General features: G+C 48.1%; 1 protein-coding gene across 1 annotated transcript in view; it reads left to right on the forward strand.

Annotated features, from left to right (window-relative positions):
- PRKAR1B (protein kinase cAMP-dependent type I regulatory subunit beta) overlaps positions 1-12,721 on the forward strand; it is an 87,105-nt gene extending 74,384 nt beyond the window's left edge. Inside the window, exons 10-11 of the mRNA XM_072348862.1 lie at positions 9,858-9,939; positions 10,364-12,721. Coding sequence (XP_072204963.1) covers positions 9,858-9,939; positions 10,364-10,536 — 255 coding nt within the window. The 3' untranslated portion in view covers positions 10,537-12,721. The remainder of the gene's footprint in view (positions 1-9,857; positions 9,940-10,363) is intronic.
- Positions 12,722-24,025: the final 11,304 nt, after the last annotated feature.

A 24,025-nucleotide genomic window follows, 5' to 3' on the forward strand; every position in this document is an offset into this window, starting at 1 on the left:
AAGAGAGACCCCTTTGGCACCTACCCCTACGACAGGCAGGGGAACTACAAAGTAAACTTCTTCCGTACGGTTAATGAAGTCACTGCCTTAGGCACACTCTGCTATCACACCTGATAATCTCTTTAAAAACACAGTGTGATTAATTATTAATTAGGAAGATGAATGTTGTCTAGAAAAGGAGTTTCAAAGGCTGCAATCCGAACTGCCTAGCGTTACCAGGACTTTGTTGATACTGAGTATGTTTGTTAAGGGCAGTCTACAGCAACTCCTCATATGCCTAATAAACAAATTATACCTAATAAGCAGAGCCAGCAGTTACTAAGAGCTCTGTGCCTTGCTTGTTTTTAACTGTGGAGACATCGGTTTCTGCAGAGCTCTTACAGGGAAGGTGGTCTGAGTTTTGTCACTATCACCTGGCTGCACTCATGCAGTTGTGTTTTGCTCCGCTTCAAAGTTGGTCTGCATTCAGTATGGGATTTCTAATGGCCTGATGACATCAAAGATATAAATTGAGGCATGTGATTGAATGCCGTCCTGACTGGGGATGGAGGTGAAGTGTTTTGCTGAGCCCAAGTGACTTAAATGCAGTCTCGGTCTGACTCTTGTTGAGTTCACTGTGGGTTCTGTGAGTGATGCATCAGACTGCATATATGTAAAACCTTGAGCATGCCCTTCCCTCTCTTCTGATGGAAAGGGCCAGTATTTTGTAGAGAGTGAGTGGCTTCTCTCCTTTTTGTTCTACCAGCAATGGAGGAGCTGTGAGTGATGCAGCCATCAGTCCTTCCTTCCAGCTTTCTCCCACCCTCCAATATCCATGGCAATGCCGGCTCCTGCCGTACGTTCTGCAACATCCATAAGCTCAGGAGCAGTGTGTGCTGGATCATTTTCTGAGCGGTTCTGTGAAACTTCACATTAGCCAATATTTCTGGTCTATTTTAGAACTTTGCAGATTTTGTTCCTCGTTTGCAGCAGAAACCAGGACAACTGTATGTAAATTCTGTGAGTTGCTATGAACCCGGAGACTGGAGAATAATGTAGAATGGTTTAAAAAGGCACGGTTAGAAACATGCTGTCAAACCAGCCGTGACTCAATCTCTTGTCCGCAGTCAGCATTAAGCCCTCTTGTATCATCCTTCTCCAACACCATTCTGTTTAGATAGTTCTTATATTACAGAAAAGGAGTCTGCTGGCGGGAGAAACATCTCATGACCTTCACAGAGCTGATGCTCACTACACCTGAGTGATGAGGGGCATGAAGCAACCTCCCCCTTGCATGTTCCAGTCTGAAGCAAAGACACAAGAGTTAAGAGAATTCATCATTCCTACTGAAAAACAGTCTGAGAATAGGACCCTACAAGGTCTGGTTTCTCCTACAGAAGGCCCAGTGTGGAGAGGTGTGGGTTTTAGGGCCAGGATCCCAGGGTACCCCACCAACAGTTCCTTCGCATTCGATTTTAGTGCCCTCAAATGATGGGTGCAGTTTTCTACCGCAGCTTATGTGGAACTCAACTCATCTGCACTTTTTTCTGCCGACTAGAATTTGTTTATTTCTTCCCTTGTTTTTGTATGATAGTCTTTCATAAGTCAAAGGTTGGGAACTAATAAAAACCCGTGATTGTTTTCTGGCTAAAGGAATTTTTGCAGTGTCTTTGGCTATGTAGTTCAAAGGATTTGTCTTCTCTTGGAAAGTAGCCCTAGAACTGCTGATCCTTAACTGTAAAATCAAAGCTGTCCCAGGAATGATGCTATCAGCAGTCCCAAAGGGCCGCAGTGGCAGCTGAGGAGTGACATGCTAGTGGTCGTCCAGGTCACTGCGGCTGAGAACACTGCGCATGCCAGAAGCTCGAGGTACACACAGGGCTTTCTGTGTTATCCTGTCTCACTGAGACAACAGTAAACTTTTATCTTTGAGCACAACATTGGGATGATGCAGTGCTACAATCCAGTTCTCAAAGGTTTAGATACACTTCTCTTTGCATGTCCAGTATCCAAAGCATCTCTATGGAGGTTTCTCCAGTTCATTCCTGACATGGCAACTTGTGTTGGAGCCTCCAGTCTCATTCAGCTGCAATTTAAAACATCTGTAAACCCATAAATGGATGATGGTGCTGGATGTTCAGCCACACCCTGGAATATGTGGAAAACAGGAGATGGTTTGGTGTGCAGAGATGTAGATCCCAGTGTTAATAACTGGCTGTTTCACCCTTAATACATATGTCTCCATTTCAGTTTTCATCAAAACCAGCATGTTAGGTTTTCTTTGTGCTCAGAACTGACTGTGACTTCATGTATGTAATACTTCAAGGTATGGCTTTTGTTTTGAGTGCTCCCTCTTGTTCAGTAGAGTTTGGGAGGTCTGGAGAAGCAGTGGAGGTTCCCACATAGTGGCACTTGCTGCTGTGTGAGTATGGAGAGCAGTCGGGGCTGTTTACCCCCTCCTCTGCTGTTGAGATGACTGAAATAACGCATCCCCGAGGGCTCGGCCATTAGCTTTATCATGTGGATTTAGAGGAATGTGCGAGGCGCTCCGCACTGTCCTTCAGGAAGAGGCACCTTTGAGAGGTTGGTTTTATTTTCCTTCTGAATTTCAGAATCACAAAACGTGATCCACAAATACTCAGGATTCACCAACTTTCAGAAAGCTCCCCACAGGGATTTTCCTGATCTCCGTGATAAGCTCCCTTTTCCCCTTCCCATGCTTTACTCCAAGTTGCGTTTCTTTCCCCCGCAGCTCCTGCCCTGGCTGTCCACAGCTGCCAGCCCAGCCCTGCTCACAGCATTAGGGCTGAGGCTTTAATGATGCTGCCTGTCTTCAGACTTTTGCTTGGTCTGGTTACTTCTGTATCTACAGAATGTTTTCACAAAGAAGCAGATGGTGGTAGGAGTAATTGGGCCGTAAAACAACATCAGCAGCTAAAACCAATTTTCACCAGAAAGGATTTGATGGGCAGGGTGAGGGAGGTGCCCTGTTTGCATGCGCTCGGTCCCTTGTGTGCGATGTCTGTAGGTGGTAGCAGGCTGCACCGCCTGCTTCCAGGGCACGGTAACTGTAAGGGCAGTCAAATATGAACAGTTGATGAATAACCCATTATAGAGTCACTTTTATGTTGACTCTGTGGACATTTCCTGGCTTCGGAGAGAGTAAAGATAATGGCTAGCTTTGTAGAAAGAAAGAATCTCTAAAATGCAACAATTTTTTTTCCTTTGTGACTTTTATGGCTTTGTACGCTGACATGTCAGAGGGAGGAAAACAGTGCATTGTTGCCAATAATCCACAGTGCTTGGCACAGACAGCCTTTAAAGTCTGGCACCGGGAGGAATATTAATTCAGTTGTTTTCCCACAGAAGCTCCTGATTAGTCAAGGCCAAGTATCCCTGGGATGATTCATTAAAACCCAAAGCGGAGCCCACCTTTACTGAGCAGATCTGCTTTGTGTCACCACCATAACAGGTGGATGGGATGTGTAATAAGGGGCAACTCCAATTCTAAGAGCAGAGAAAAGAGCACAACTGGAGCCCAGTGCCTGGGCTGCGGTGTGGCCGCCTGGCGGCTTCCTGCCATCAGCAGCTGGGCAAAGCCAGGCTGAGGGGCTGTCCTGAGCCCAAAGGGCCGCTCTCATCACCCCTGCGCCTCCATCTCCTCGCTCCCAGGTCTCCCAGTGCCCAAAGGCAATTGGGGAGGTGGAGGTGTGGGGCTGCCATGCCCTGACTCTGGAGACGTTCCCTGCTCTTCACTGCACCCCTGGGAGTTCAGCCCTTGCTGAAGGCGCCCAGCTACTAGTTTGTGGATGCATCAGACACCCGCGGGCTGAGCTCTGCTGCTGTATCTCGAGAGCAGTACTGTGAAATCAAGAGACAGCAGAGCTTCAAGTTTTGATTACAAAAAGCATTTCAGCAACAAAAAGAAGCATTTCCCAGCTTTTAGTATTTGTGCAAAACCGCTTTGTTTCACCAAAGTGTTGCAGGGCTTTTCACCCATGAGGTGAAGCTCATGTGGAGCAATGTGTCCCAATTCTGCTGGCTCTGCACCATGTCTGTTGGTCTCTCTGCCTGAATCCTGTCTTGTCCCATCCCTTAACATTTCTTTTGCTTTAAGGGGAGTACATTCAGACACAGAAGATACTTAACGCAGATTGCCTTAAAGAAATACCGAAGGGGAAGATTGCCTGAGTTGAACGAAATGATCTTAAAGGTCTTCCCATGTCAAATGTCTACAATTTTAAATAGTAAATGATCAAGGCAAAGGCATTTCCTGGTGATTAATGGCTGGCTGGGTGTAGTCATGTCTGGGCCTTAACCCCGGCCTCTCGTATATCCCTAGGAAATGCCCTGTGGCTCGGTTGATTCTGCTGTTTTAAGCTGCACTTGGTTTATGATTGATTGTCATTTTGAAAAGCACCTTTCTGTTGGTGGCTATTTTGGTGGCTGCTCTGCACAGCTTTGTTCCACTCTTTCAGGTGTGGATGTTATTTCTAAAGTGGCGCAAATAAAGTGGATAGCAGAATGGATGGAAGTTGAGATGTTCATGCAGTAGTCTTACGCAGGTGTGGGGTGGCTGCATGTCATTTAGAATCCAGTGTGGCTGCAGAGTTTGGGTGTGAGATTCATGCTGGCTGGGAAGGTCTACTTGCTTTCTGCCTTTGAGGATGGCAGCGTGCATTAGTGCTGTTGGGATAAATAGCCAATAAAATGAGGCATACTAATGGTATGACATTATGATGATTACATTACGATAATCATATGCATCGTCACCTGAGTGACTGCAGTGTAAAGGTAATTTCTGCAGCACTGCTCTCTCTCTAGAACCCAGAGGTGTCACAGTCCACTGATGCACCACTGAATCTTAAAGATACTGCCAAGGTGGTGGCTTGCCCAAAACCTGCTGAACTCGATGGGAGGTTTCCAGAGGCTTGCTGAATTCAAAGGCCAAAATATACAGAAATTCGTATCTCTCTGTTCAAAGCTGGCAGTAGCTGACTTTTCCAATGTGGGCATTGTCTCATGTCTCACTGTAAGCTGCACTGAGCCCTAATGGACGGAGAAAACTCACTAGAGATAAGCAAACCAAACAACAGCTTTGAACCAAAGTTGTGGAAGGTTTCACTTAATGGCAACCGAATTGATTTAAATGACCACTTTTTGAAGTCTTGCCTGCAGTTAAATAAAATACTCCCAGAGTCATTCTGTGTGAACAGAGCCACTCTATGTGACAGATCTTCTGATTCATTTGCTATCTGCTGTTGCTTCCATTCAAACCAGTAGGAGCCCTTACATGGAGCCCTGTGTGATTCACCAGGGATGTTTTGTGCCACTCCACAGCTTCTTCCTTCATCTTTTGTAGCAACTCTGCAAAGATTTCATAGCAGCATATAATGAGGGTTTGTGTTACTGTGGAGTGGTGGGAAACTTATCTTTTGAATGGGAGTGTGTGGATTAGCAAAGTGAGAAAGAGCAAAGGTACATTCATAATAGTGATTGATAGAGTTAATAGCAATAGCGGATGGAAAGGCCTGACCTTTTTCATCACTAATTCTATAGAAAAAAAAAACTACTGCATTGCTCTTTTTTACTGAGTTGTGCAGAGGAAAATGAAGTCGACAAAAAAAAAAAAGCCTTCAGAGCTCAAAACCAGGGCAGAAGTGCTACAGGGGAATGGGGGAAAAAGCTGTCTGCTGTTACATTTCTTTTCCTTAAGGGTAGACTTTTATTCCATATACTAAGTGTATTGAAAGGGCGTAGACATTGACACCGCATACGGTCATCATAGAATAAATATTCTTCAATTTTAATCATGATAAATACATCTCTGTGGAGCCTCACTGTATGTTTTAGTGATTGCTGTGTCTTTGAAGCGGGAGGTTTGACCAGTGGGAACAGAACATTAACAGGACTGACTTTTAAATGCCAAAGTCTAAAAAGCTCAGCCTCCTTTCCCACCTCTGTTCCTGGTACCCAGCACTCATTGGTGCCCAGCGCTGCACCATGTTGTGCTGCTGGGATCGATCCCATCTGATCCTCTGAGCTTCCTCTGCTGGAATGGAGGAAAAACTGCAGGATTTCCCCTCTGACCGTCCTGTTGAACACTTGCCTTTTATAGCCGGGCTACTCAGGGCAACTCCTGGCTACAGGATTTGCACTTAAGTGTAAAAATAGAGCTCCTGAAGTAGTCTGTACTTCTGAGTACATGCAGGATCAGGCATGGGAATCTTCTTGTTGATCCAGATGTCTCCCTCACCCATACGGTCTGAGAGTTTAAAAGTGAAACATCTATCAAAATCTCATTACTCTGAGGAGGGTGGGAGCGCATGGATTATAAACCTTATTTTTTATATCTTAAATTATGGTGCCGTATCTAAGCCATAAATTGTTACAAAGCAAACTGCTGATGCACCTGACAGACATGAATAAGTGCTCTCAGCACCGCGGCAGAACTGTTCCAGAGGGAGTGAGCAGGTGCGTGGGGTGAGGCTGGCAGCGAGTGCTGATGGCACATTGCATTTGGAGCTGCTACTCCTGTTGTTTTTGCAATAGGATGCCTGTATTTACTCGAGCAGAGGAGGGGAGGTTAGTGATATCGGTTCCTGCAAATACAGGCACTCCCCAGTGACTGAAAGGGAATATTCCTGGATCCCCTGAAGATCATTTCACTCCCAAGTGTCTGCTAGGAGAAAGACATGCCTGTCTGCTTTCAGTTTCTTATCATCACAAAGTGCTGATTTATTTAATGGTGTCAAACTTCTTCACAGTGTTTGAGCACATGCTCTGAAAGTTCTGCTCTGCCGCGTAGGAGGCTGAAATGACTCGCAGTGTACAAGACTGCGTTTTAAATTGAGCAGCACTAAATAGCCTGATCCTGCAAATCTGGGACTGTGCCGTTTGTTTCACAGAGCTGGATCCTGCCAGTTTCTTCGTGCTGTTTAAGGGGGAATCTTCTCCACTGAGACCAAATGCTGTTGGGGCTGAGAGTGATAAGCCCCTTGAATCCTTGCTAGATAATGCCTGTACCTCTCACAACAGCACCCAGAAGACTTACGGAGTGATACCATTGATGTGAGGCAGTTTGCTCTAACACAAGGACAGAAAGCTCAAAAAACAGCATTAGAAAGATGTGAGAAATAAACTAAAGTGAAATACAGCCACAAAACCCGTGATGAGAGCAGAGATAGGGGCCAGCGCTTATATAATGCGGTATGAGAACTTCATTAAGTGTACCGATAACAGTTCTGTATTATTCTAGTTTTGCCCTGCTCATACTGTTCACGTACCACTGGACTCTTCCGCTAACCCAGCTATAATGGCGTTGTTCCAAGAGATGAGATACCTAAAATGAAGGTGATATGGATAGGTAGTGCTAAGTATACCTTCTTTGTTTCACAGCCTTCCCGTGCTGCAGGATGTGCCGTGGGGCTGTGCCTTGTGCAGGGGCTGAGCTGGCAGTGGGGCCTTACAGTGGGTGCTCACAATCCAGGAGTCAAGAAACTTCTTTTGCTCTGTGACAGACCCATTCTCACTGGGCAATGGGAAGAGCCGATGTGACTGTTAAAACAAGAGTGGAAAAATATGTATCTGGAATATGCGTTGCTTTATCCTGCCAAGCTGAGTGTTTATTGTGGAGGCCAGACACATCTGTCCTCCTCCAACAGATAGCATGGTGTTTCTTGGATTAAAAAGGCCAACTGTAGTGGAACAGTGGAAGAAATTGCTTCAGAAGACTGACTTATTGAAACCCTATATCATACAGGCCTTGTCAAAAGAATATTAACCACCATAAAAGCTGATACAAGGGAGGTGAAAGCGATATTGCTTGATGTTGTGATTACCTTTATGGCAGCGTGCTCGAGGTGAGCAGTGGGGAATTGACACCTTTTCTCATTTGACCTGAACAGTCAATGTGATTACTTAAGAGATTTTTTGTGTTGTTGTATCGAATAAAACATCTGTAATAAAAGTTGTTAAAGAATAGTTTGGGAAAGAAATGAAGGCGTGGATTGCAGACAGCTTTTCAGGTCAAGGGGTTAGGCTTTTGCCAGGCTCCAGATGGGGACTGAGCAGAGGACAGAGGCTGGAAGTGGTTCTGAAACTGATCCCGACTCCAAAGCTCAGGCAATAAGAAAAGCACTGAGCTGGGCCCATGAGATGCACCTGATCTGAAGTGCAGCCAGGGAGAGATTAGTAAGTGCATTGTTCCCCACGTGTTCTGTTCTGAACACTCGCAGGAAATGCAAATAACAAAACTCATGACACCATCGTTATGTTTTCATCCCCTTGCAGATTTACTGGAAGACTTTGGAAAACAGCAGCTTTGGCGAAACAATTTAGTTATATCAAGGATAAGGAATTCTTCCTGGAAACTTGACAGGCACCAAATCACTTTCTTACATGTTACTCTCCTGGATAGCCTCACACGGGCTGCGGGCAGTGTTATGTGCATGGCATGCCTTACACCCAAGCTAAATTGTCATGGCGCACATAATGCCGTGACGGTCTGATATCTGGTAGTCCATGCTCAGCACAGATTACTGCTAATGGGCAAAATGAGAAATTGTAATGTGTCAGATTAATTTGATGCACATCCAAGTACATATAAAAGCCATCCGATGTGTAGCACGTCTGAGATGGCGCTTGCCCATTATTTTTGGCTCTGGTTCCTGCCATCATCAGAAATGATGTGCCTCTTCATTGGTGCAGCACAGGAAGCTTACATTACAAATTAACCTAGAGAGTGGCCCAGCAATTCATAAATTATACGGGCACAAAAATAACCCTGCTATGAAACAGGACGTGATGGAATACAACAGTGATTGTATTCCATCATAGTAGTGCTTGTTCAGAAGTAAGCAAATTACAATAATTTGCCAGATAATAGTGAATATTCTGGGCCCCAGGTCCTAGAAAAGTGAAAGGAGATACTTTCTGTATTCCCTTCCAAAACCGTGATGCCACAAATAATTTAAGGTTTCCTCCAGGTTAGAATATTTCTGCATGTCAAAGCTCTTTGAAGGTTTCAATAGGGTGTTTCTGAGCTGTGACATGTACTGGCACGTGCTGAGCACTGCAGTTCACAGTGGGAGCGGAGACAAGGCACATTCCATCTCCCAAGCAACTGACTCACAGGTGTCCAGATCACTAAAGGCCGCTAAAAAAACGCTTTCTGTTGTACTAAGCATTAACAACTGCCTCTGCCAACAGTCTTGGCGAGAGCCAGCGAATGGTCAGGTGAAGAGCGAAGTCTAGGTGCTGTCTTACAAATTCATGTTCCAAGATAGTACTGGGAAAAGTGCCTTTTTATTCCTTATGGTGAAAGTCTTTCCTGTGTCACTTGCAAGGTTCTGCATCCACTCGGAGTGTATTTTTAAAGTATACTGGAGGATTCAGCTGCACAGCGTAATGGGCAGTCGTTACTGAATTCTGTCCTGTCCCTCTTGCCTTGTGTGAGCTGAATGCCACAATGCCACGTTCATAAGAGTGAAATCAAGTTTGCCATACTGGTGGATTTTTTTTTTGGTATTATTCAGTTCTTTTTATTCATGTATAAGAAATTGACTGAGGTGGTCGTCTCTGCCTTAGCAGAACAAAAGGAATGAGACATGTCCCACAGAGGGGCACGTTGCTCTCAGTGCTTCCCAAAGGAATAACAGGGTCAAGAAAAGCAAGGTAACCTTATCATAGAATCACAGAATCATTTGAGTTGTAAGGGACCTTTAAAACCCTCCTGGTCCCACTGCCTGCACTGAGCAGGGACATGCACAGAGCATCAGTGCTCAGAGCCCATCCCCTGACCTTGGGTGTCTGCAGGGATGGGGCACTGCCACCGCGTTTTAGCACCTCACTAAGCCCCTCTGCTCCTCTGTTCCCAGGGTACAGCCTCTGTTCTGCAGCGCAGGTCTGATAACGAGGAGTACGTGGAGGTGGGAAGGCTTGGACCATCAGATTATTTTGGTAAGAAAATTCAGCGTAAATGTGGCTTGGAAAAATAGCAACTGGAATTGCATGGAGTAATTGGTGTGTTAATTAGTGTTCCAGTCTTTAACAAACAAGGGGTTGTGCCTATGTCAGCTTCCACTTTCAGCAGTACTGAGAGATAGCATGGAAGCTGAAACTATTCCTCAGTTTACAGCAATGTGGCTGACAGGAGACAGATCCAGAATCAGCAAAACAGTCTGAATGCATTTGTTTTCAAAAGCATTTTACACGCATGCATTATGCATGTGTAATGCATTTGTACTGTCAACAGAATTATGTAAAGTGTCTATCAGGATAACATAAAGGGCTGTGTTCTACAACCAAAGCAACTGCACGGTGGCCTCAATATGCACCCTCCGAAGGAGAGGAGGTGTGATGGTGTGTTTGTCCCCATCTCCAGGTGAGATAGCACTGCTGCTCAACCGGCCCCGGGCTGCGACGGTGGTGGCACGTGGGCCCCTGAAATGTGTGAAGCTCGACCGGCCCCGCTTCGAACGAGTGCTGGGCCCCTGCTCCGAGATCCTCAAGAGAAACATTCAGAGATACAACAGCTTCATCTCTCTCACTGTCTAAATGATTCCTTCTGGAAAGCTGCCTTTGTTTGACCTCGTGCACTTACATTAGCTCTGTGCAGCTCCATGGCTTTATCAAGAAAAAATAAAAGGTGTGCATTTCATGTGTATTTTTTCTGTTATGTCACGCACTGGATGTCAGTTCAAATCTTATGTACCATTTAAGAAAGAAGACAACTGTTTGGATAAGACTAGCTTTGGGAAAGTGCTCAGGGAAGAGCAGGCTTTTGGCTTGCAGGCGAGATTTTTACCTGTTGTTGGATCGTACAGATAAAACTGTGTTTTTAACTATTTAAACTACAGATGAACGTCTCTTTCCCTCATTATCTTACACCTATTCTTAAAGTCAGTCTTACTCACCTTTTGTCAAGCTTCTCTGATAAAGCGATGTCCCTCTGCCTGTCTCTCCTAACAGACTTCTCACTGGTCAGGGACTGAAGGCTTCCAAAATCCATGTGGTCAGTAGCAGTTCTGCAATTAAAGAGGGACGATTAGAGAAAGATTTTGATCATTCCAGTAAGCTGAGGGAAAGTAGAACTTCTGAGTCACTTTGTGGTTTAGAAGCAGGGGCCATTACTCCGCTGTGTTAGCGGCCCTTTGGGGTCTGCTTTGTAGCTCTGAGGAGATGCTAAGGCAAACAGTCTGCTCCGGGCCTATGGGTGAGGAGTCCAAGAGGCAGCGTTTTGTCCGATGTAGGGTGGAGCCTTCAGGACTGATGTTATCTGAGTTCTCCCTTTTTTACATGAGGGTTCACATCAGATTCCTTAAAACTCACTGAGAACGTCTTCACTGAACTAAGTGTGCTTTGAATCGTATTTATCTGCACCAGAGTGTCCTCAGCTGCTTCTCTGAGTAGCATACAGAATGCTCAGGAGATGGTGGCAGGTGTAAAGCAGCAGTTTGATAGGACTCTTTCATACAAAGTCCATTTAGTTCAATTCAGATGCCTTTTTTTTAGTGTGCGACCAGCCAAATGCATGCTCCAAAATGCTGCCTCCTGCAGCAGACGTGCACGGCAGAACAAAAGGCACCAGGAGCTGCAGCAAGCTCTGTGTGCCTGCAGCCTTGCTGGCAGCTCTTGCTGCTCTGTGCAGATGTGGGTATCGAGCAGAGCTTCTGCAGAGCCAGACCTTGCTCTGCTGTGCAGCCCTCCAGGTTGGGATCATACAAATTATTCTCTGGGGAAGCTTTTCCTTTGAAGGTGAAGTTTCCTGTGCTGACCGCTGCAAATCTCTGCATCTCCGCTACCCTAAATAGCACTGCTTACCTTTTAGTTGCAGCAAAACTGTCTTTCTTCTTTACGGTAGCACTAACTCTGAGTAAATAGGAACTTCCCATACTTCTTACACGCCAAAGGTTGTATAATGAAACCAGGCAGCAATCTTCCTTCTGAAGCTGTAGGTGTTAGTTAAGAACTTGTCTACAATTACCCGTGCTGACGTGTAGTTTGGAGTTAACGAAGCTCACCTGGCGCTTTCCTGCTGCCTCCCAGCAGAAGGCTCTCATGGCAGTGCCCAGCGCTGCCACTGCGGTGGGAAAGAGCTCCTGGGCTGCACTCAGAGTCCTCTCATCGCTCCAAGGTGCTTAATTTATTTCAGCGTATTTCCAGCGGCCCTGACAGTGTATCTTAGTTGCTACTGTTTATTATGATGACCTTATGCTTCTTGCATGTGTTATTAACGAACAACTATTCACATTTCTCAACCTTGCAGCTTCATGACACGCATTTACGCGGGCAGGTGCCCATTCTATCTATCAATGAACGTGTGCGTGCGTTTGATTCTTTCTTTCACTGTTTTTGTACTCTCTTGTGCTGCTTTTAAGACATGTTTTTAAAGGTCACTCGTGGATGTTATGTAACCTATTGCATTTCTGTTGTATTCGTAACAAAAATGGTGAGTGTTCTGCATAATCTACAGGATACATTCATTGTTACTCCCCGGATTATTAGCCTCACCGCTTAGAAGTCACTTGAGCACCCACACAGACCTTTGCTTTAAGCCTTTACAGGTCATGAAAATACATCTGAGTAAATTCAAGAGAAGTGTGGCCGTTTGGCGCCAGCCTTCCTGTGCTTTACGTGGAACAAAATGATCTTCTATGACATTTTAAGGATAACTGTAATATTTGCAGTGGATGATGGGATAGAATTACAGTATGAATAAAATTCTTCTACGTTATATGTGACCATTGTGGGTTCATTAATACTGGAATTCTGCATGAATAGAAGTTATGTTCTACTTCAAATCTGCCTGTCACACTCTGAACTCTGCTGATAATAATAATCAGATGCAAAGGGACAAGAAATAGACCAAGAATCCCAGCGCTCTGTGTGTAGGAATGGAAACCAAAATGGAGTTCTGGGCATGAAGAAAACAAAAAGCTTGTGTTTCAATGTACCCATATGTATCTACAGGAGGAAGCAGGGATTTGTGGTGTCTCTCAGCTCCTCATGTTGCCGCATTTGGGCTGAAGGGCTGGCGGTGATGGCTTGCTGAGGAGCAGCACTCAGCACAGCACATTCAGTGCCTCCACCTGCGGGCACTCCGGGCTCTGGGTGGCCCCAATGGAGGTGCTGTGGTCCTGCTGGGCTCCGGGCAGGGCATGTGGGTGGCTCCCAGCAGCGGGGCTGACAGCTTGCTGTTTCTGGAGTGTGTTATTTTCCCCCTTTGCTGTGATTCAGGCGGGAAGGACTCATCTTCCCAGAGATTACTCACGTTATGTAGCAATCAAAAGTGACCACTCTCTCTGAGGTCCTTCCAGATGGACATTACCAGCCCACGCTCCCCAAAAAGGGCATCTCACCACTCCTCGTTGTCTTCCTTTTTTTGGGTTGGTTTTTAATCGTCTCGCAGCCATTTTAGGACTCCAAGACGAAAGGCAAGACTTTCTTTTTAATAGAAACTAATTGCACCTCCAGGTTTTTTTACAAGACCCGTTTGGCTGACCGCATTTTGGTGTGTGCAGCAGATGGCTGCATGCAGCTCCAGCATTCCTACCCCTTTGTGGCAATGAGTGCCCACAGTTGTGCAGTGGTGTCAGCCCTGCGATGCCCTGCTCCCCAGGCAGACACAGGTTGACCTTACGATGCCCATTTGGGTGCTGGTGGAAAGCAGCGAGCAGAGAACAAAGCAACACTGATGCATGCTGGCTGTTCTGTTGTTCTTGCAGTCAGTGATCTACGGAAATGGAGCCATGCACAGAGGGTGAAGGTTCACAACAACACGTGGCTCTGAAGCTCCAAATGGTTCAGAAATCCTTTCGCTGATCTGTCTAAGAGATCGCATTCATCCCTTGTGCACATTTCGGTGTAGCAGCAGAGAGGTGATACTGAGCAGAGACAAAGCCATGATGATGGCCTTGAGAAGAGCCTGAGCTCCCTGTGGTGCATCTCCGTGCCACGTGCATGCGGCTGCAGAGCAGGAGGGCGCTGACTTGGTGTGGCACTGCTGACCCTCTGAGCACAGAAGCCACACTGGATCTTTTTGAGTTCACCGTTTAGAGTCAGAACTACCTAACACGCCCAGGCATGTTTTTCAGATTTGTTTCCACTGATTTGGCAACTCTGCCTGCAGTTCATTTCCCCCCTTCTCATGCTCTGGGAAGCTCAGAAGGGTGTTTTCACAGCCAGAGTGGCTCCTGCAGCTCCCATTGCCGCCTGCAGAAAGGGAACACGGACGGTAGGAGCATGGCACAGCCTCACAAAGCAGACCTTACGGGAACACGCTGCTCTGATGCTCCTCTCACAGGGTTTCTGTGCAGGCAGTGCTGCCAGCAGGGCTGTGTCGGGGATGCAGCTTGCACAACGAGCTGGCCTTTCCTCTGACAAAGCTGCCTGGCCAGAGGAGCTGGCATCTGCAGCCATCTGGTATTTTTGTCAAGGCTGAGGATGTTTTTTGTGCTTGATCCGACTCCAATACCAGAGTGATTCTTTTGAGCCCTAAAAATCTGGATGCAGCTTTTAGAAAAGAGGCTGCGCTCTGCCAGGGAGCACAAAGTAGAGTGTGAATGTCTCACTGGGTTTACCCGGTCCGATCTCAGGGTGCAATGGTGACTGTTGTTGCTCTGAGGGCTCCCACCCCTCCTGGCCCTGTTTTAATCCTTGTTTTCATGTCGTTCTCTGCAATAGTAGTACAGAGGATCTGCTGCACACGGCCAAGCTGCAACACTCCCGTTGTCCAGCCCTTGTGCAAGCGTGAGGAGTTCTCTTTAAGGAGCCGTGAATTCTCATGGAGGAAAAAGAAAAATAATCATTTTACCAAAAAAGACTGCTCCTATTCCAGTATAAACTGTCTCCAAACATGGAACAGCGGCGTGCCATGCTGCTCCGCCGGCCAGCAGCGCTGAGTGAATTGGCAGATGCTGCACTCCTGCGCGATCTCTGGTAGCTGCGCTGCTCCAGCGGTGCTCCCTCCCTTCACGTCTCAGGGTCACATCCCAAAGGCTCTATTTGCCAAGGAAGTGCCCCTTGGCCGAGCCCCTTGTGGTGGGAGTGCTGGGTGAGTGCTGCCAGCCCGCGCCAGGCTCGGTCAGAGCTGCCTGTTGGGCATGCAGGCTGATGATGAGGGACGATCTCAGCTCTGCCTGCAGTTCCTGGCTCTCTGGATGTTCATGCTGCTGGCTCTGGGGAAATCAAGCCTTTCTGGGAAGCGGCTACTCCCTATCCTCTTTATACAGACAATGCATTGTTATTGTTTGAAAGCACTTTTGTATCGCCCTTAGACTACAAGCATGGCGATTGTTCAATTAGAAGACATCATGGTGCATAGCAGTGAAATACGACGTACAGTACCATGCAGTATGTATTTTCCAGATAAACTGGAAAAACAGTGAAATGGATCCGCAAAGTGGGGGCACAATAGCTGCTTTACATTCCTCCACATGTGTGGAATTTGTACGCTACAGAGTGACTCTGTTTCGTTACCATGTGTTTAAGATAATCTGATGATGGGCCGTGTTTCTGGCGGCTCTCACTTTCACAGTTGTGTTATGCGCACAGAGTAGCAGAGGCCTCAGCTCGAGCATGGCCATGAATTAGTGCAGGCTGAGCCCTCCCACCATTTATTTCCACTGCGGCAGAGAGAGAGAACAGACGTTAACAGCTGAGAAACACTACAGGCCGTTTCTCCTTCCCATCCAGGGGCAGCTCAAGCAATTTGCCAGAGCTGTGCAGCTGCGGTTGCAGACTGTGGGCTCTTGGGTTGGGACTCTCCCACCTGGAGGTGCTCCCTGAGCCCAGCGATGCTTGGCCACGCATCACCCTCAGCCTAACACAGTGATGGCAGCAGGAACCGCTGCTGGAGGGGAATCTGTGTGTGTTGGTGCCGATAGCTGCACCGGGGAAGGCCCTGCTCCAGCCCTTGCAGCTCCTGCTGGCAGCAACACCAGCCCCATTTGCTGATGTCCAGTGGGCTGCTCTGCCATGAAATGGCTCCTGTCCTGGATGTGTATACCATGCACCATCACACATCACACCCTCTCCTATTGCCTTTTGTTCTGGTGCTCAGCCTGGGGTTTAGCTTTTAGAGAAGTAAGAGAAATGCAGACCGAAGTGAGCAGGGCTTTTACAGCCGCCTTCCGGGGCAGAAGGTCCCGGTGCCGCCCATGAGGCGAGCACCCACAAAGGCAGCCTTGTGCAGGCGGGAGATGCGGCACAACCTGTGTCCGGATGAAAGCCGCCCTATCAAAATAGCCATAAACAAACCCGCCTCCTCCGCTACAGAAAAGCTGTTGTGCCAGGAGCATATTAAATTGTATATGCTTTTTCTCAAGGCGAAAGAATTGCAGCAGTGACGGCAGCTGTGCGCGCTGGAGCTGAGCCACCGCATTCAGCTCGGGAAGGCCTCGCTGAGGGCGGGGGGGAAGGACTGCAAATGAATGTTTTATTCAGAGGGACCCACACTGAAATGATCCGCTGACACCCGGGGGATGAAAATTCAGGAGAAAATGGAGGTGCAGGATCTGGGGCCTGCAAGCAGCAAGCAGGGCTGGTGAAGGCCCAAGCCAGAGCCCTACAGCCCTTTCCGTGGGGAACATGGGGACCTGGGCAGCCAGAGAGCTGCTGGAACTGTGCTGACAACCAAAAGCCTCCTTGTGTCGTGAGCTGCCATTTCCTTGTGGGCAAAGTTGAGAGGTGGGTAAAGAATAGGAGGTGACTTCCATCCATTCCAGCATTCAGAAACATGAAGAAAACCAGCAGCGTGTTCTCCCCACTGACACCAGTGCACAGGGACCTCCACCGCCAAAACCATTGACTCAGGAAGGCCCATTTCTGTGCAAAGCCCTCACAGGTGCCTCCCCAAAGAGAAGCGTATCCTCAGCGGTGCTGCTCAAACACCACAGTAAGGACATGGAGCAGAGGAGCCCAACACGTTCCAGTTGCATTCAAGCCCCTCAGAATGGCTCTGGGGGAAGGAGGAGATGTGGCTGTGCTGCAAGCAGTGCCTGAGGGTAAATGTCCTCTGTGTCTGAGTCCATTCTGTATCTGAAGTCACTGTGTGCATAGAGCTAACACGATTGAGTGAAAGAAACCCCTTTTGATGCTTTTTAAGCAGATTACAGCAGATTAGCTGACTAATCTACATGGAATCCTCTCTCCAACAATGTCAAACTGTAAACACATCCAGCCACTTTTGTAGTGCGCATAAATATTTACCGTGGATTTTATTAAGATTAACTTCAAATGATATTTGTAACAATGGTTTTGCTCCGTGACTTGGTGCCTTTGGTAATGCAGCGCCTTTGGGAAGAAGCACCTTCTGCAATGTGTGGGTATAAGGCTGGGCGGCTGCATGCAGCACAGCGCAGACACAAACAGGGACCTGTGCCTCATCCACTGGTGGGAATCACGGCTGCTGGTGCTGTGACACTGTGTTAGGGGCTGACACTTCGCTGCTATTTGCAGTTGGATCGTTAGAAAACCTCAAATACCCAGGCAGACCCATTTCTGGCAGCACCCTGCAGCCCCAGAGCACAGCAGTGTGTCAGGGACATCCCAAACCCAGGGTTGCAGCCCCTTAGGATGCTGTGCCCGCAGTCAGGGCTCTGGCAGCCCGCAGCTGGCCTGCACCGCGCCGGGACAGGGACTGTTGTGTCTACGGGGCAGTGGAGGAATGCTCAGTTTACAAGACAATGGTTTTTAGGAAGCTGGGAAAACTTAAACAGCCTTCTCTGATGGAAGATGGTCCCTTTCCTCCCTTTGTGTAATGAGGGCAGCTTCTCCTATAAAGAGATGATCTGTTTAATATAAGAGATTTCCAAAGTCTTAGCAAATTAGTATCCGAGAACGGGCGTCTGATGTGGTTTATGTTCTTTATGATAGATTTAGGTTATGGGAATGTTGGTTCCAGAGGCAGTGTGATTCATGCTGAAACCATCCGGTGCCATCTGATCCACACGTCCACTCTGAGTTCTCACTTGCAGAACAACTGCAATGACAGAGAAAAAGAAATGGCTGCATTCTGCCAAAGAGAGGTGATTGCGAGCAGGGCAGCACTCACACAGCAAGCTGAGGGGTTTCACAGCGATGCCTGAAGGCCTCAAGTTGCAGTGCTGTGTGGCAGGACCTGAACCTGCACCGTGCAAAAAGCAGGTCCTGTCCCAGGCTGCAGTGAAGGAGGAATGGGGTGATTCCCCCAGCAGAACTCACAGATTCCCTTTGGACTCCCATAGCTCCTCATGGGCTCCTGTGAGAGCAGGGCTAGGCCACCTGCCAGCAGCTCTGCAGCATCGCATACCTCAGTTGCCATGTAATAAGCAGAAGACTCAGGGATCCTAATTTTGTTCGCAGGCTTGTTTCTTTTTTTCTTCTTATTCTTTTTTCCCCCCAGGGAAACTGGGGTTTTCCCCTCTATTGCTCAAGTTTCAATGACACATAAAACTAGAAGGAAAATCTGTGTCTTCTTTTATATCACCAACCATGTAGCTGAGTTCTGGGGTTCCCTCATTCTAAATGTATTCGTGTGAAGACAATTTCAGAGTCACTGGAGATTCCCAGGCACCAGTAAGCACTGGAAGCACCGCGTGAGCTGCATGTACAGGAGCAGCACTGCAGCCCCGTGCCTATGGCAGCATCCTCATGCACGCAACCAATGGGCTCCATTTCACCTGCAGTCACATCCCTGCACCTGCACAGAGCACAGAACTGCTCCAGGAAGGACAGAAGGCAGCAGGAGGGATGCAGATCTCCCTGCTTCAACAAGCACATCCCTTTCTGCACCACACGGGGTCATGGCCTTGGGCAAAGCACTGCAGATAAAGTCAGACCAGGGACTGGGGCAGTGGCCAGAGCTGGGCCAGCAGGTGACTCCCACCTGAGATAGCACTGTGCTGTCAGGATTTATTGCCTTTATCCACAGCCTGAATGTTTCAATTATCTTTCCATGTTTTGGCATTTCCCTAACAAGCAGCATTATTTTGTTGCTTCTGTTTCAGCAGAGACAGACAGGGCCTTGTTTTCCAAACGTTACATGCACACACACTGAAAAGCAGTGGGCAGTGGCAAAGCATATTTGGTCTGCTTTGGTGGCTGGAAAGGTCATTCACCGACCCCTGCCTCACCACCTTGCCCCTCAGCAATGAATCCTCTTTTCCTCTGCGATGATTTCGTTGCTGACCCCACCAATTAATTGCCATAATTCGTTCAGTCTGAGTTTCTTAGAAGTTAATCCTCTCCCCAGCTTGACTTTCCTAAGGCAAATTCAGTCTTGGGGGAATAAGGAGTTACATCAGCGCTGACTTGAGCCCACGGTTTCTGCTTTTTGGCTCTATTTGTATCTCAAATTGCTTATTGGCATCGGGTGGTTGTTTTGAAGATCTCTCAAAGCTCCAAGCCTTCCTCTGCGATGCTCCACACATTGATAATGAGCCGCTCTCGCTAATCTCCCATCAGGACTCATAATGTCATACGAAAATCCTCGTCGAAAAAAGCCCACGTTCGTCGCAGTTTGTTTGCAGTCCAAAAGGTCATTCTGCCTGAGTTGTTTGTCAGAGAATCTCCATTTAGTGCAAAAGTTTTCAGTGCAAATTGCGAGCTGCTCCTCGGTGACAATCAGTGCTTCATTCCCAGTAGCCACCAAAAGGGGAGATGTTTCCCATGGCTGCTGAGAAGGGCAGGTGCGGCACTGAGAGACATGGACTTGTGGGTACGATGGAGATGGGTTGGGGCTGCCCTTGCTGATCTGAGCGGTCTTTTCTTACCTTGATGATCTTCTAATTCAACCATCCGCTGTGCAGGAGTACAAACCCAGAGGGGGTTTCTTTCAGAGTCCTGAAGAAAAGCTCTGTGTGTCCCTCCAGAAACCCACCGTGCTGTGAAAGCCCCACACGTGTGCTGATGTCCGCAGGGCACACAGCGATGTATGGAAGGAGGCTGTTGTAAGAGAGAATGTAACCAATGAGAACTCTCCTTGTGCTATTTTCAAAGACAATCCTTTGGCATCGGCAGATCAACCTTAAAAATTCTGCCCTCTTGTTTTAATCTCATCCCACCCATCACTACAGGCAATGCTGGGTGGGTACCTAAAGCAATAGGACCACTGTGTGTTGCAAAGTCATAGAACTGTTCCAGTTGAACCTTTAAAGGCCATCTGTCCCCCTCCCTGTGGGACACCTACAGCTCCATCACATGCTCAGATCCCATTGCCTGACCTTGGGGCACCTCCACCTATTTGGGCATCTTCTGACAGTGCCTCACTGCCTTCATTGTGTCTGTAGCACCACGCATCCCAAAAACCAGCATCGCCTCTCACCAGGCAGAGAGGATGCTGACTGTGACGGGAAGAGCTCCGTGGCTCCTGAAAGTAACCTCTGTGATCAGAATGCTTTGCTTCAACACAAAAACAACAGCACGCGAAACCTCAGCTCCCACGAGGGCAGGATTAAAGGAATGGATTTCATCCAAATGGGGAAACTAGATGGAATCTGCACGCTGACCCCCAGCAGTGCAGCCCCGCAGGCACTGTGCAGGTAGGGGAGGGCTGTCTGCAGAGCAGGGCTGGTCTGTAGTGCAGCGCTTCTGATTGTTCCCTACCCACTTGATACGCCACCAAAATAGATCCAGTTCTCCCCTGTTTTAGCCTCTGCTAAAACCCTCAGACCGCATCTTCTCCTATAACAAAAAGTATGTGGAATTGGCTAAAAAAGAAACATTCCTCTTCTCACAACAGTTAAAAAAATTAAAAATAAAAATCCACTCCTTTCCTAAAGAAAAAAAATAGCACTTTATGGGACTTTATAAAACCGCTTCTGTCCAGAAGGCTCCTGCGTCAGCACGGCTTTGTCCCTTTAACCATTGCTGTGCCAAGCCTCGCTGTAAATTATTTATCATCCCAAAGTAGCTGCTGAAAATAGAGGCTGAGGGGAAGAGCGAGAACAGCCCTGTGTATGGCATCGCTTGTTTTCATCGTCCTGAAAGTCCTGCCTGGAGCCTGCAGCCAAAATCTGACCATTAAGGAGGGAGGGCAAGGGGAGATGAAGCTGGGATAAACACGGGGTGAGTTCATCGGGGCCCAGGAGTAGCTGGGGAGAATGGGAGAGGAATCAAGCAGCAAGCTGAACTTGCAAATGTTTTTGGCATGAAATCACAAGGGCAAATACAAAGCTATCCACACACGTGGAGCTGCCACTCTGCATGGACAACCCTATCTATCTGTCTATCTATCTATCTCTCTTTCTATCTATCTATCAATCAGATCAGACTGGATGGGGGGTTCTTTGCCTCTTTACAGTGGAGAAGAATACCTCGGGGCCACCCTCGGGGGTAAATGCAGCTACTGACAGAGGTAGGACACAAGGATACACAAGGATAAATGCAGATGCCATAGGAGTGCTGTGGGATACAAGGCAGATAAGTGCCATAAGAGCAATGCAAGCACATTTTTGCAGGAGTGTGGTGACACTGGGCAGCCTTCAGAGCTGGGATGAGCCCAGTGGATGGGGACACTCTGTGGGTGCTCTGTGTCTGGCTGTGCAGTGGCTGCTGATGAATGCAGAGCCAAGAGAGCAGAGGTGCACAGACCCTGCATCCAAATGGGGGGAGCAGTGAGAGCACCACAGCCAGGCGGTGCAGCCGGCAGAGGGAAGGACATTTTGTTGTGGAAGTTTTATTTCTTTTTTTCTTCTTGGATATGTTTTTTCTTCCAAGTTGCATTTCTTTGCAAGGCTTTGTGGACAGTGTGGGCAGAGCCAAGTGGGAGGAATTTAAAGGGAGAAGCCAGTTCAAGGTCACAGCCTGATAGGCGAACATAAACCAAACAACTGCTCATGGGATGAAGCAGAGCCCCAGGGCCATGGGCGTGGGGTGGGTTGGGTGCCAGGGCAGCACTGGCAGCACACAGCCACCAGCCAGGGGTACCCGGGGAACTGGGGACAGTCTGCAGCCAAAACAAGGGGGAAGGCATGAAGGGTTCCTGCAGGGAGCCCAGGGGCACAACCAAGAAATGAGCCTGACTCTGCTGTTTGGGTCTTGGCCCTAAATCTGGGGAGGGAACGTCTGGGCAGCTTTCCAGATGGGGCAAGTGAAGCTTGGGAGAGAGCAGCTTAAGTGAGTGTGGCTGAGGAGGGACAACACAGAGCCCAGCACAAGCCAAGAGGCCTTGCAAGGAAAACCAGTCAAGCTGTTTGCTCTGTTGTCTTCACATAGAGCACAGGCTTCACCAGCAAGGAGATGGATGTGCTATCATTCATGGCTTTGGTAAAGGAAACCTGCAAGGCTGGATTCACAGAACCACAGAATCACAGAATGGCCTGGGTTAGAAGGGACCTCAAGGATCATGAAGCTCCAACCAGGCCAGGCAGGGCCACCAACCTCCCCATTTACTAGACCAGGTTGCCCAGGGCCCATTCAACCTGGCCTTGATCACCTCCAGGGATGGGACATCCACAGCCTCTCTGGGCAGCCCATTCCAACACCTCACCACTCTCATTGTAAAGAACTTCCCCCTAACATCCAACCTAAATCTTCCCTCCTTCAACTTAAAACTATTTTCCCTTGTCCTGCTGTTATTTACCCTTTCAAATAGTTGACTCCCCTTCTGCTTATAGACTCCCTTCAGGTACTGAAAGGCTTCAATTAGGTTGCCCCATAGCCTTCTTTTCTCCAGGCTGAACAAGCCCAGCTCCCTCTGTCTGTCTTCAGAGGGGAGGTGCTCCAGTCCCCTGATCATCTTCATGGCTCTCCAACAGCTCTCTGTGTTTATTGTACTGAGGGCTCCATACCTGGACTTCAGATGGGGCCTCACAAAAGCAGAGTAGAAAGGGACAATCACCTCCCTCTCCCTGCTGGCCACCCCTCTCCTGATGGAGCCCAGGTTTGCTTTTTGTTCTTGCTCCAGTAGTACCAATTCATCACCGCTTTTGCTGACACCTGCTTTTTTTCTAATGCATACATAGCTAGATAAGAAAATAATCATGATAACGAACCATCACTGCTTAGCCTGGCATGGTTTTGGCTCCTATGAGCATGGCCAGATTTCGTTCTCAAACTGTTTCATCCCGGGGACATCCCAGATGCCACCGTCTTGCTTCTTGCTCTTGGTGTGGCTCCCTTGGCCCAGAGTCCCTCAGCCCTGAGAAGCCTTCTGCTGGGTGCATCAGTTACAGTCCCGGTGTGACCAGGCTGATAGGTTGTTCCCAGAATGTCTTGAAAGCAATTTGGGAGGGAAGGAAACACATTTCCTGCAATCTGAATGTCCCTGCGCACCAGCCACATGCAGGCATGTCTGCTGTCACCATGCAGGACTTGTGCAGCCCGCTTGGCCAGGCCAAGGTGCCCACACACACTGCAGGTCTCAAGCCAGAGCGGGGCTGTTCATTGGGGGAAGGTTTTCTGGCATGACCAGTCATGTGCTGGAAATTGGACTGCAACCACAAAGTGGATCAGAGCCGCATTTTGAAGCAGTGATGTAGAAGTTAAAGACTCCATAGCTGATTCCCAGTCTCTTGAGCCATCTGGCTCCCTATCACTATTTTATCTCGCTCAAATGCTGCGAATGTTGAGGCCCTGCTCTGCAGTAATGGCATTTCCAATTAAATCCACAGCCAGTTTGGGTTACACAACTACCAAGAGAAGAAACACGAGGCAACTCGGAGCGTCTCTTCCAGTGAAAAGCTTTTGATGACAGTTATGGGTGGCTCAGGGGCTGCAGGGGAATTCCAAATGGATGGGAAAGCATCAGTGCCACAGCCAGCGCGTGTGGAGGGTGGGACCAGAGACACAGGGAAGATGTGGTTATGAGATCAGAGGGGCCTGGGGAAAGTCACAGGAGATGTGTGGAAACCCAGTGGGCAGTGAGCAGCGTGATGCTGGGGTGAGCGTGTGATGGGAAGGGTGTGGTAGTGCAGGCTCCAAAAGATGAAGTGCTTGCTGAACGCCAGGAAAAGAAGCAGGTCCATCCTGGTGACGTCAACAGAGCCCTCCAGGCTCGGCATTAGTCATAGGGCTCAGTGCTGGGCTGAACCTGGGCTGTGCTTGACCCTGCCCCGGCATCCTT

Source organism: Excalfactoria chinensis, chromosome 14, assembly GCF_039878825.1.
Source record: "Excalfactoria chinensis isolate bCotChi1 chromosome 14, bCotChi1.hap2, whole genome shotgun sequence".
Taxonomy (NCBI): domain Eukaryota; kingdom Metazoa; phylum Chordata; class Aves; order Galliformes; family Phasianidae; genus Excalfactoria; species Excalfactoria chinensis.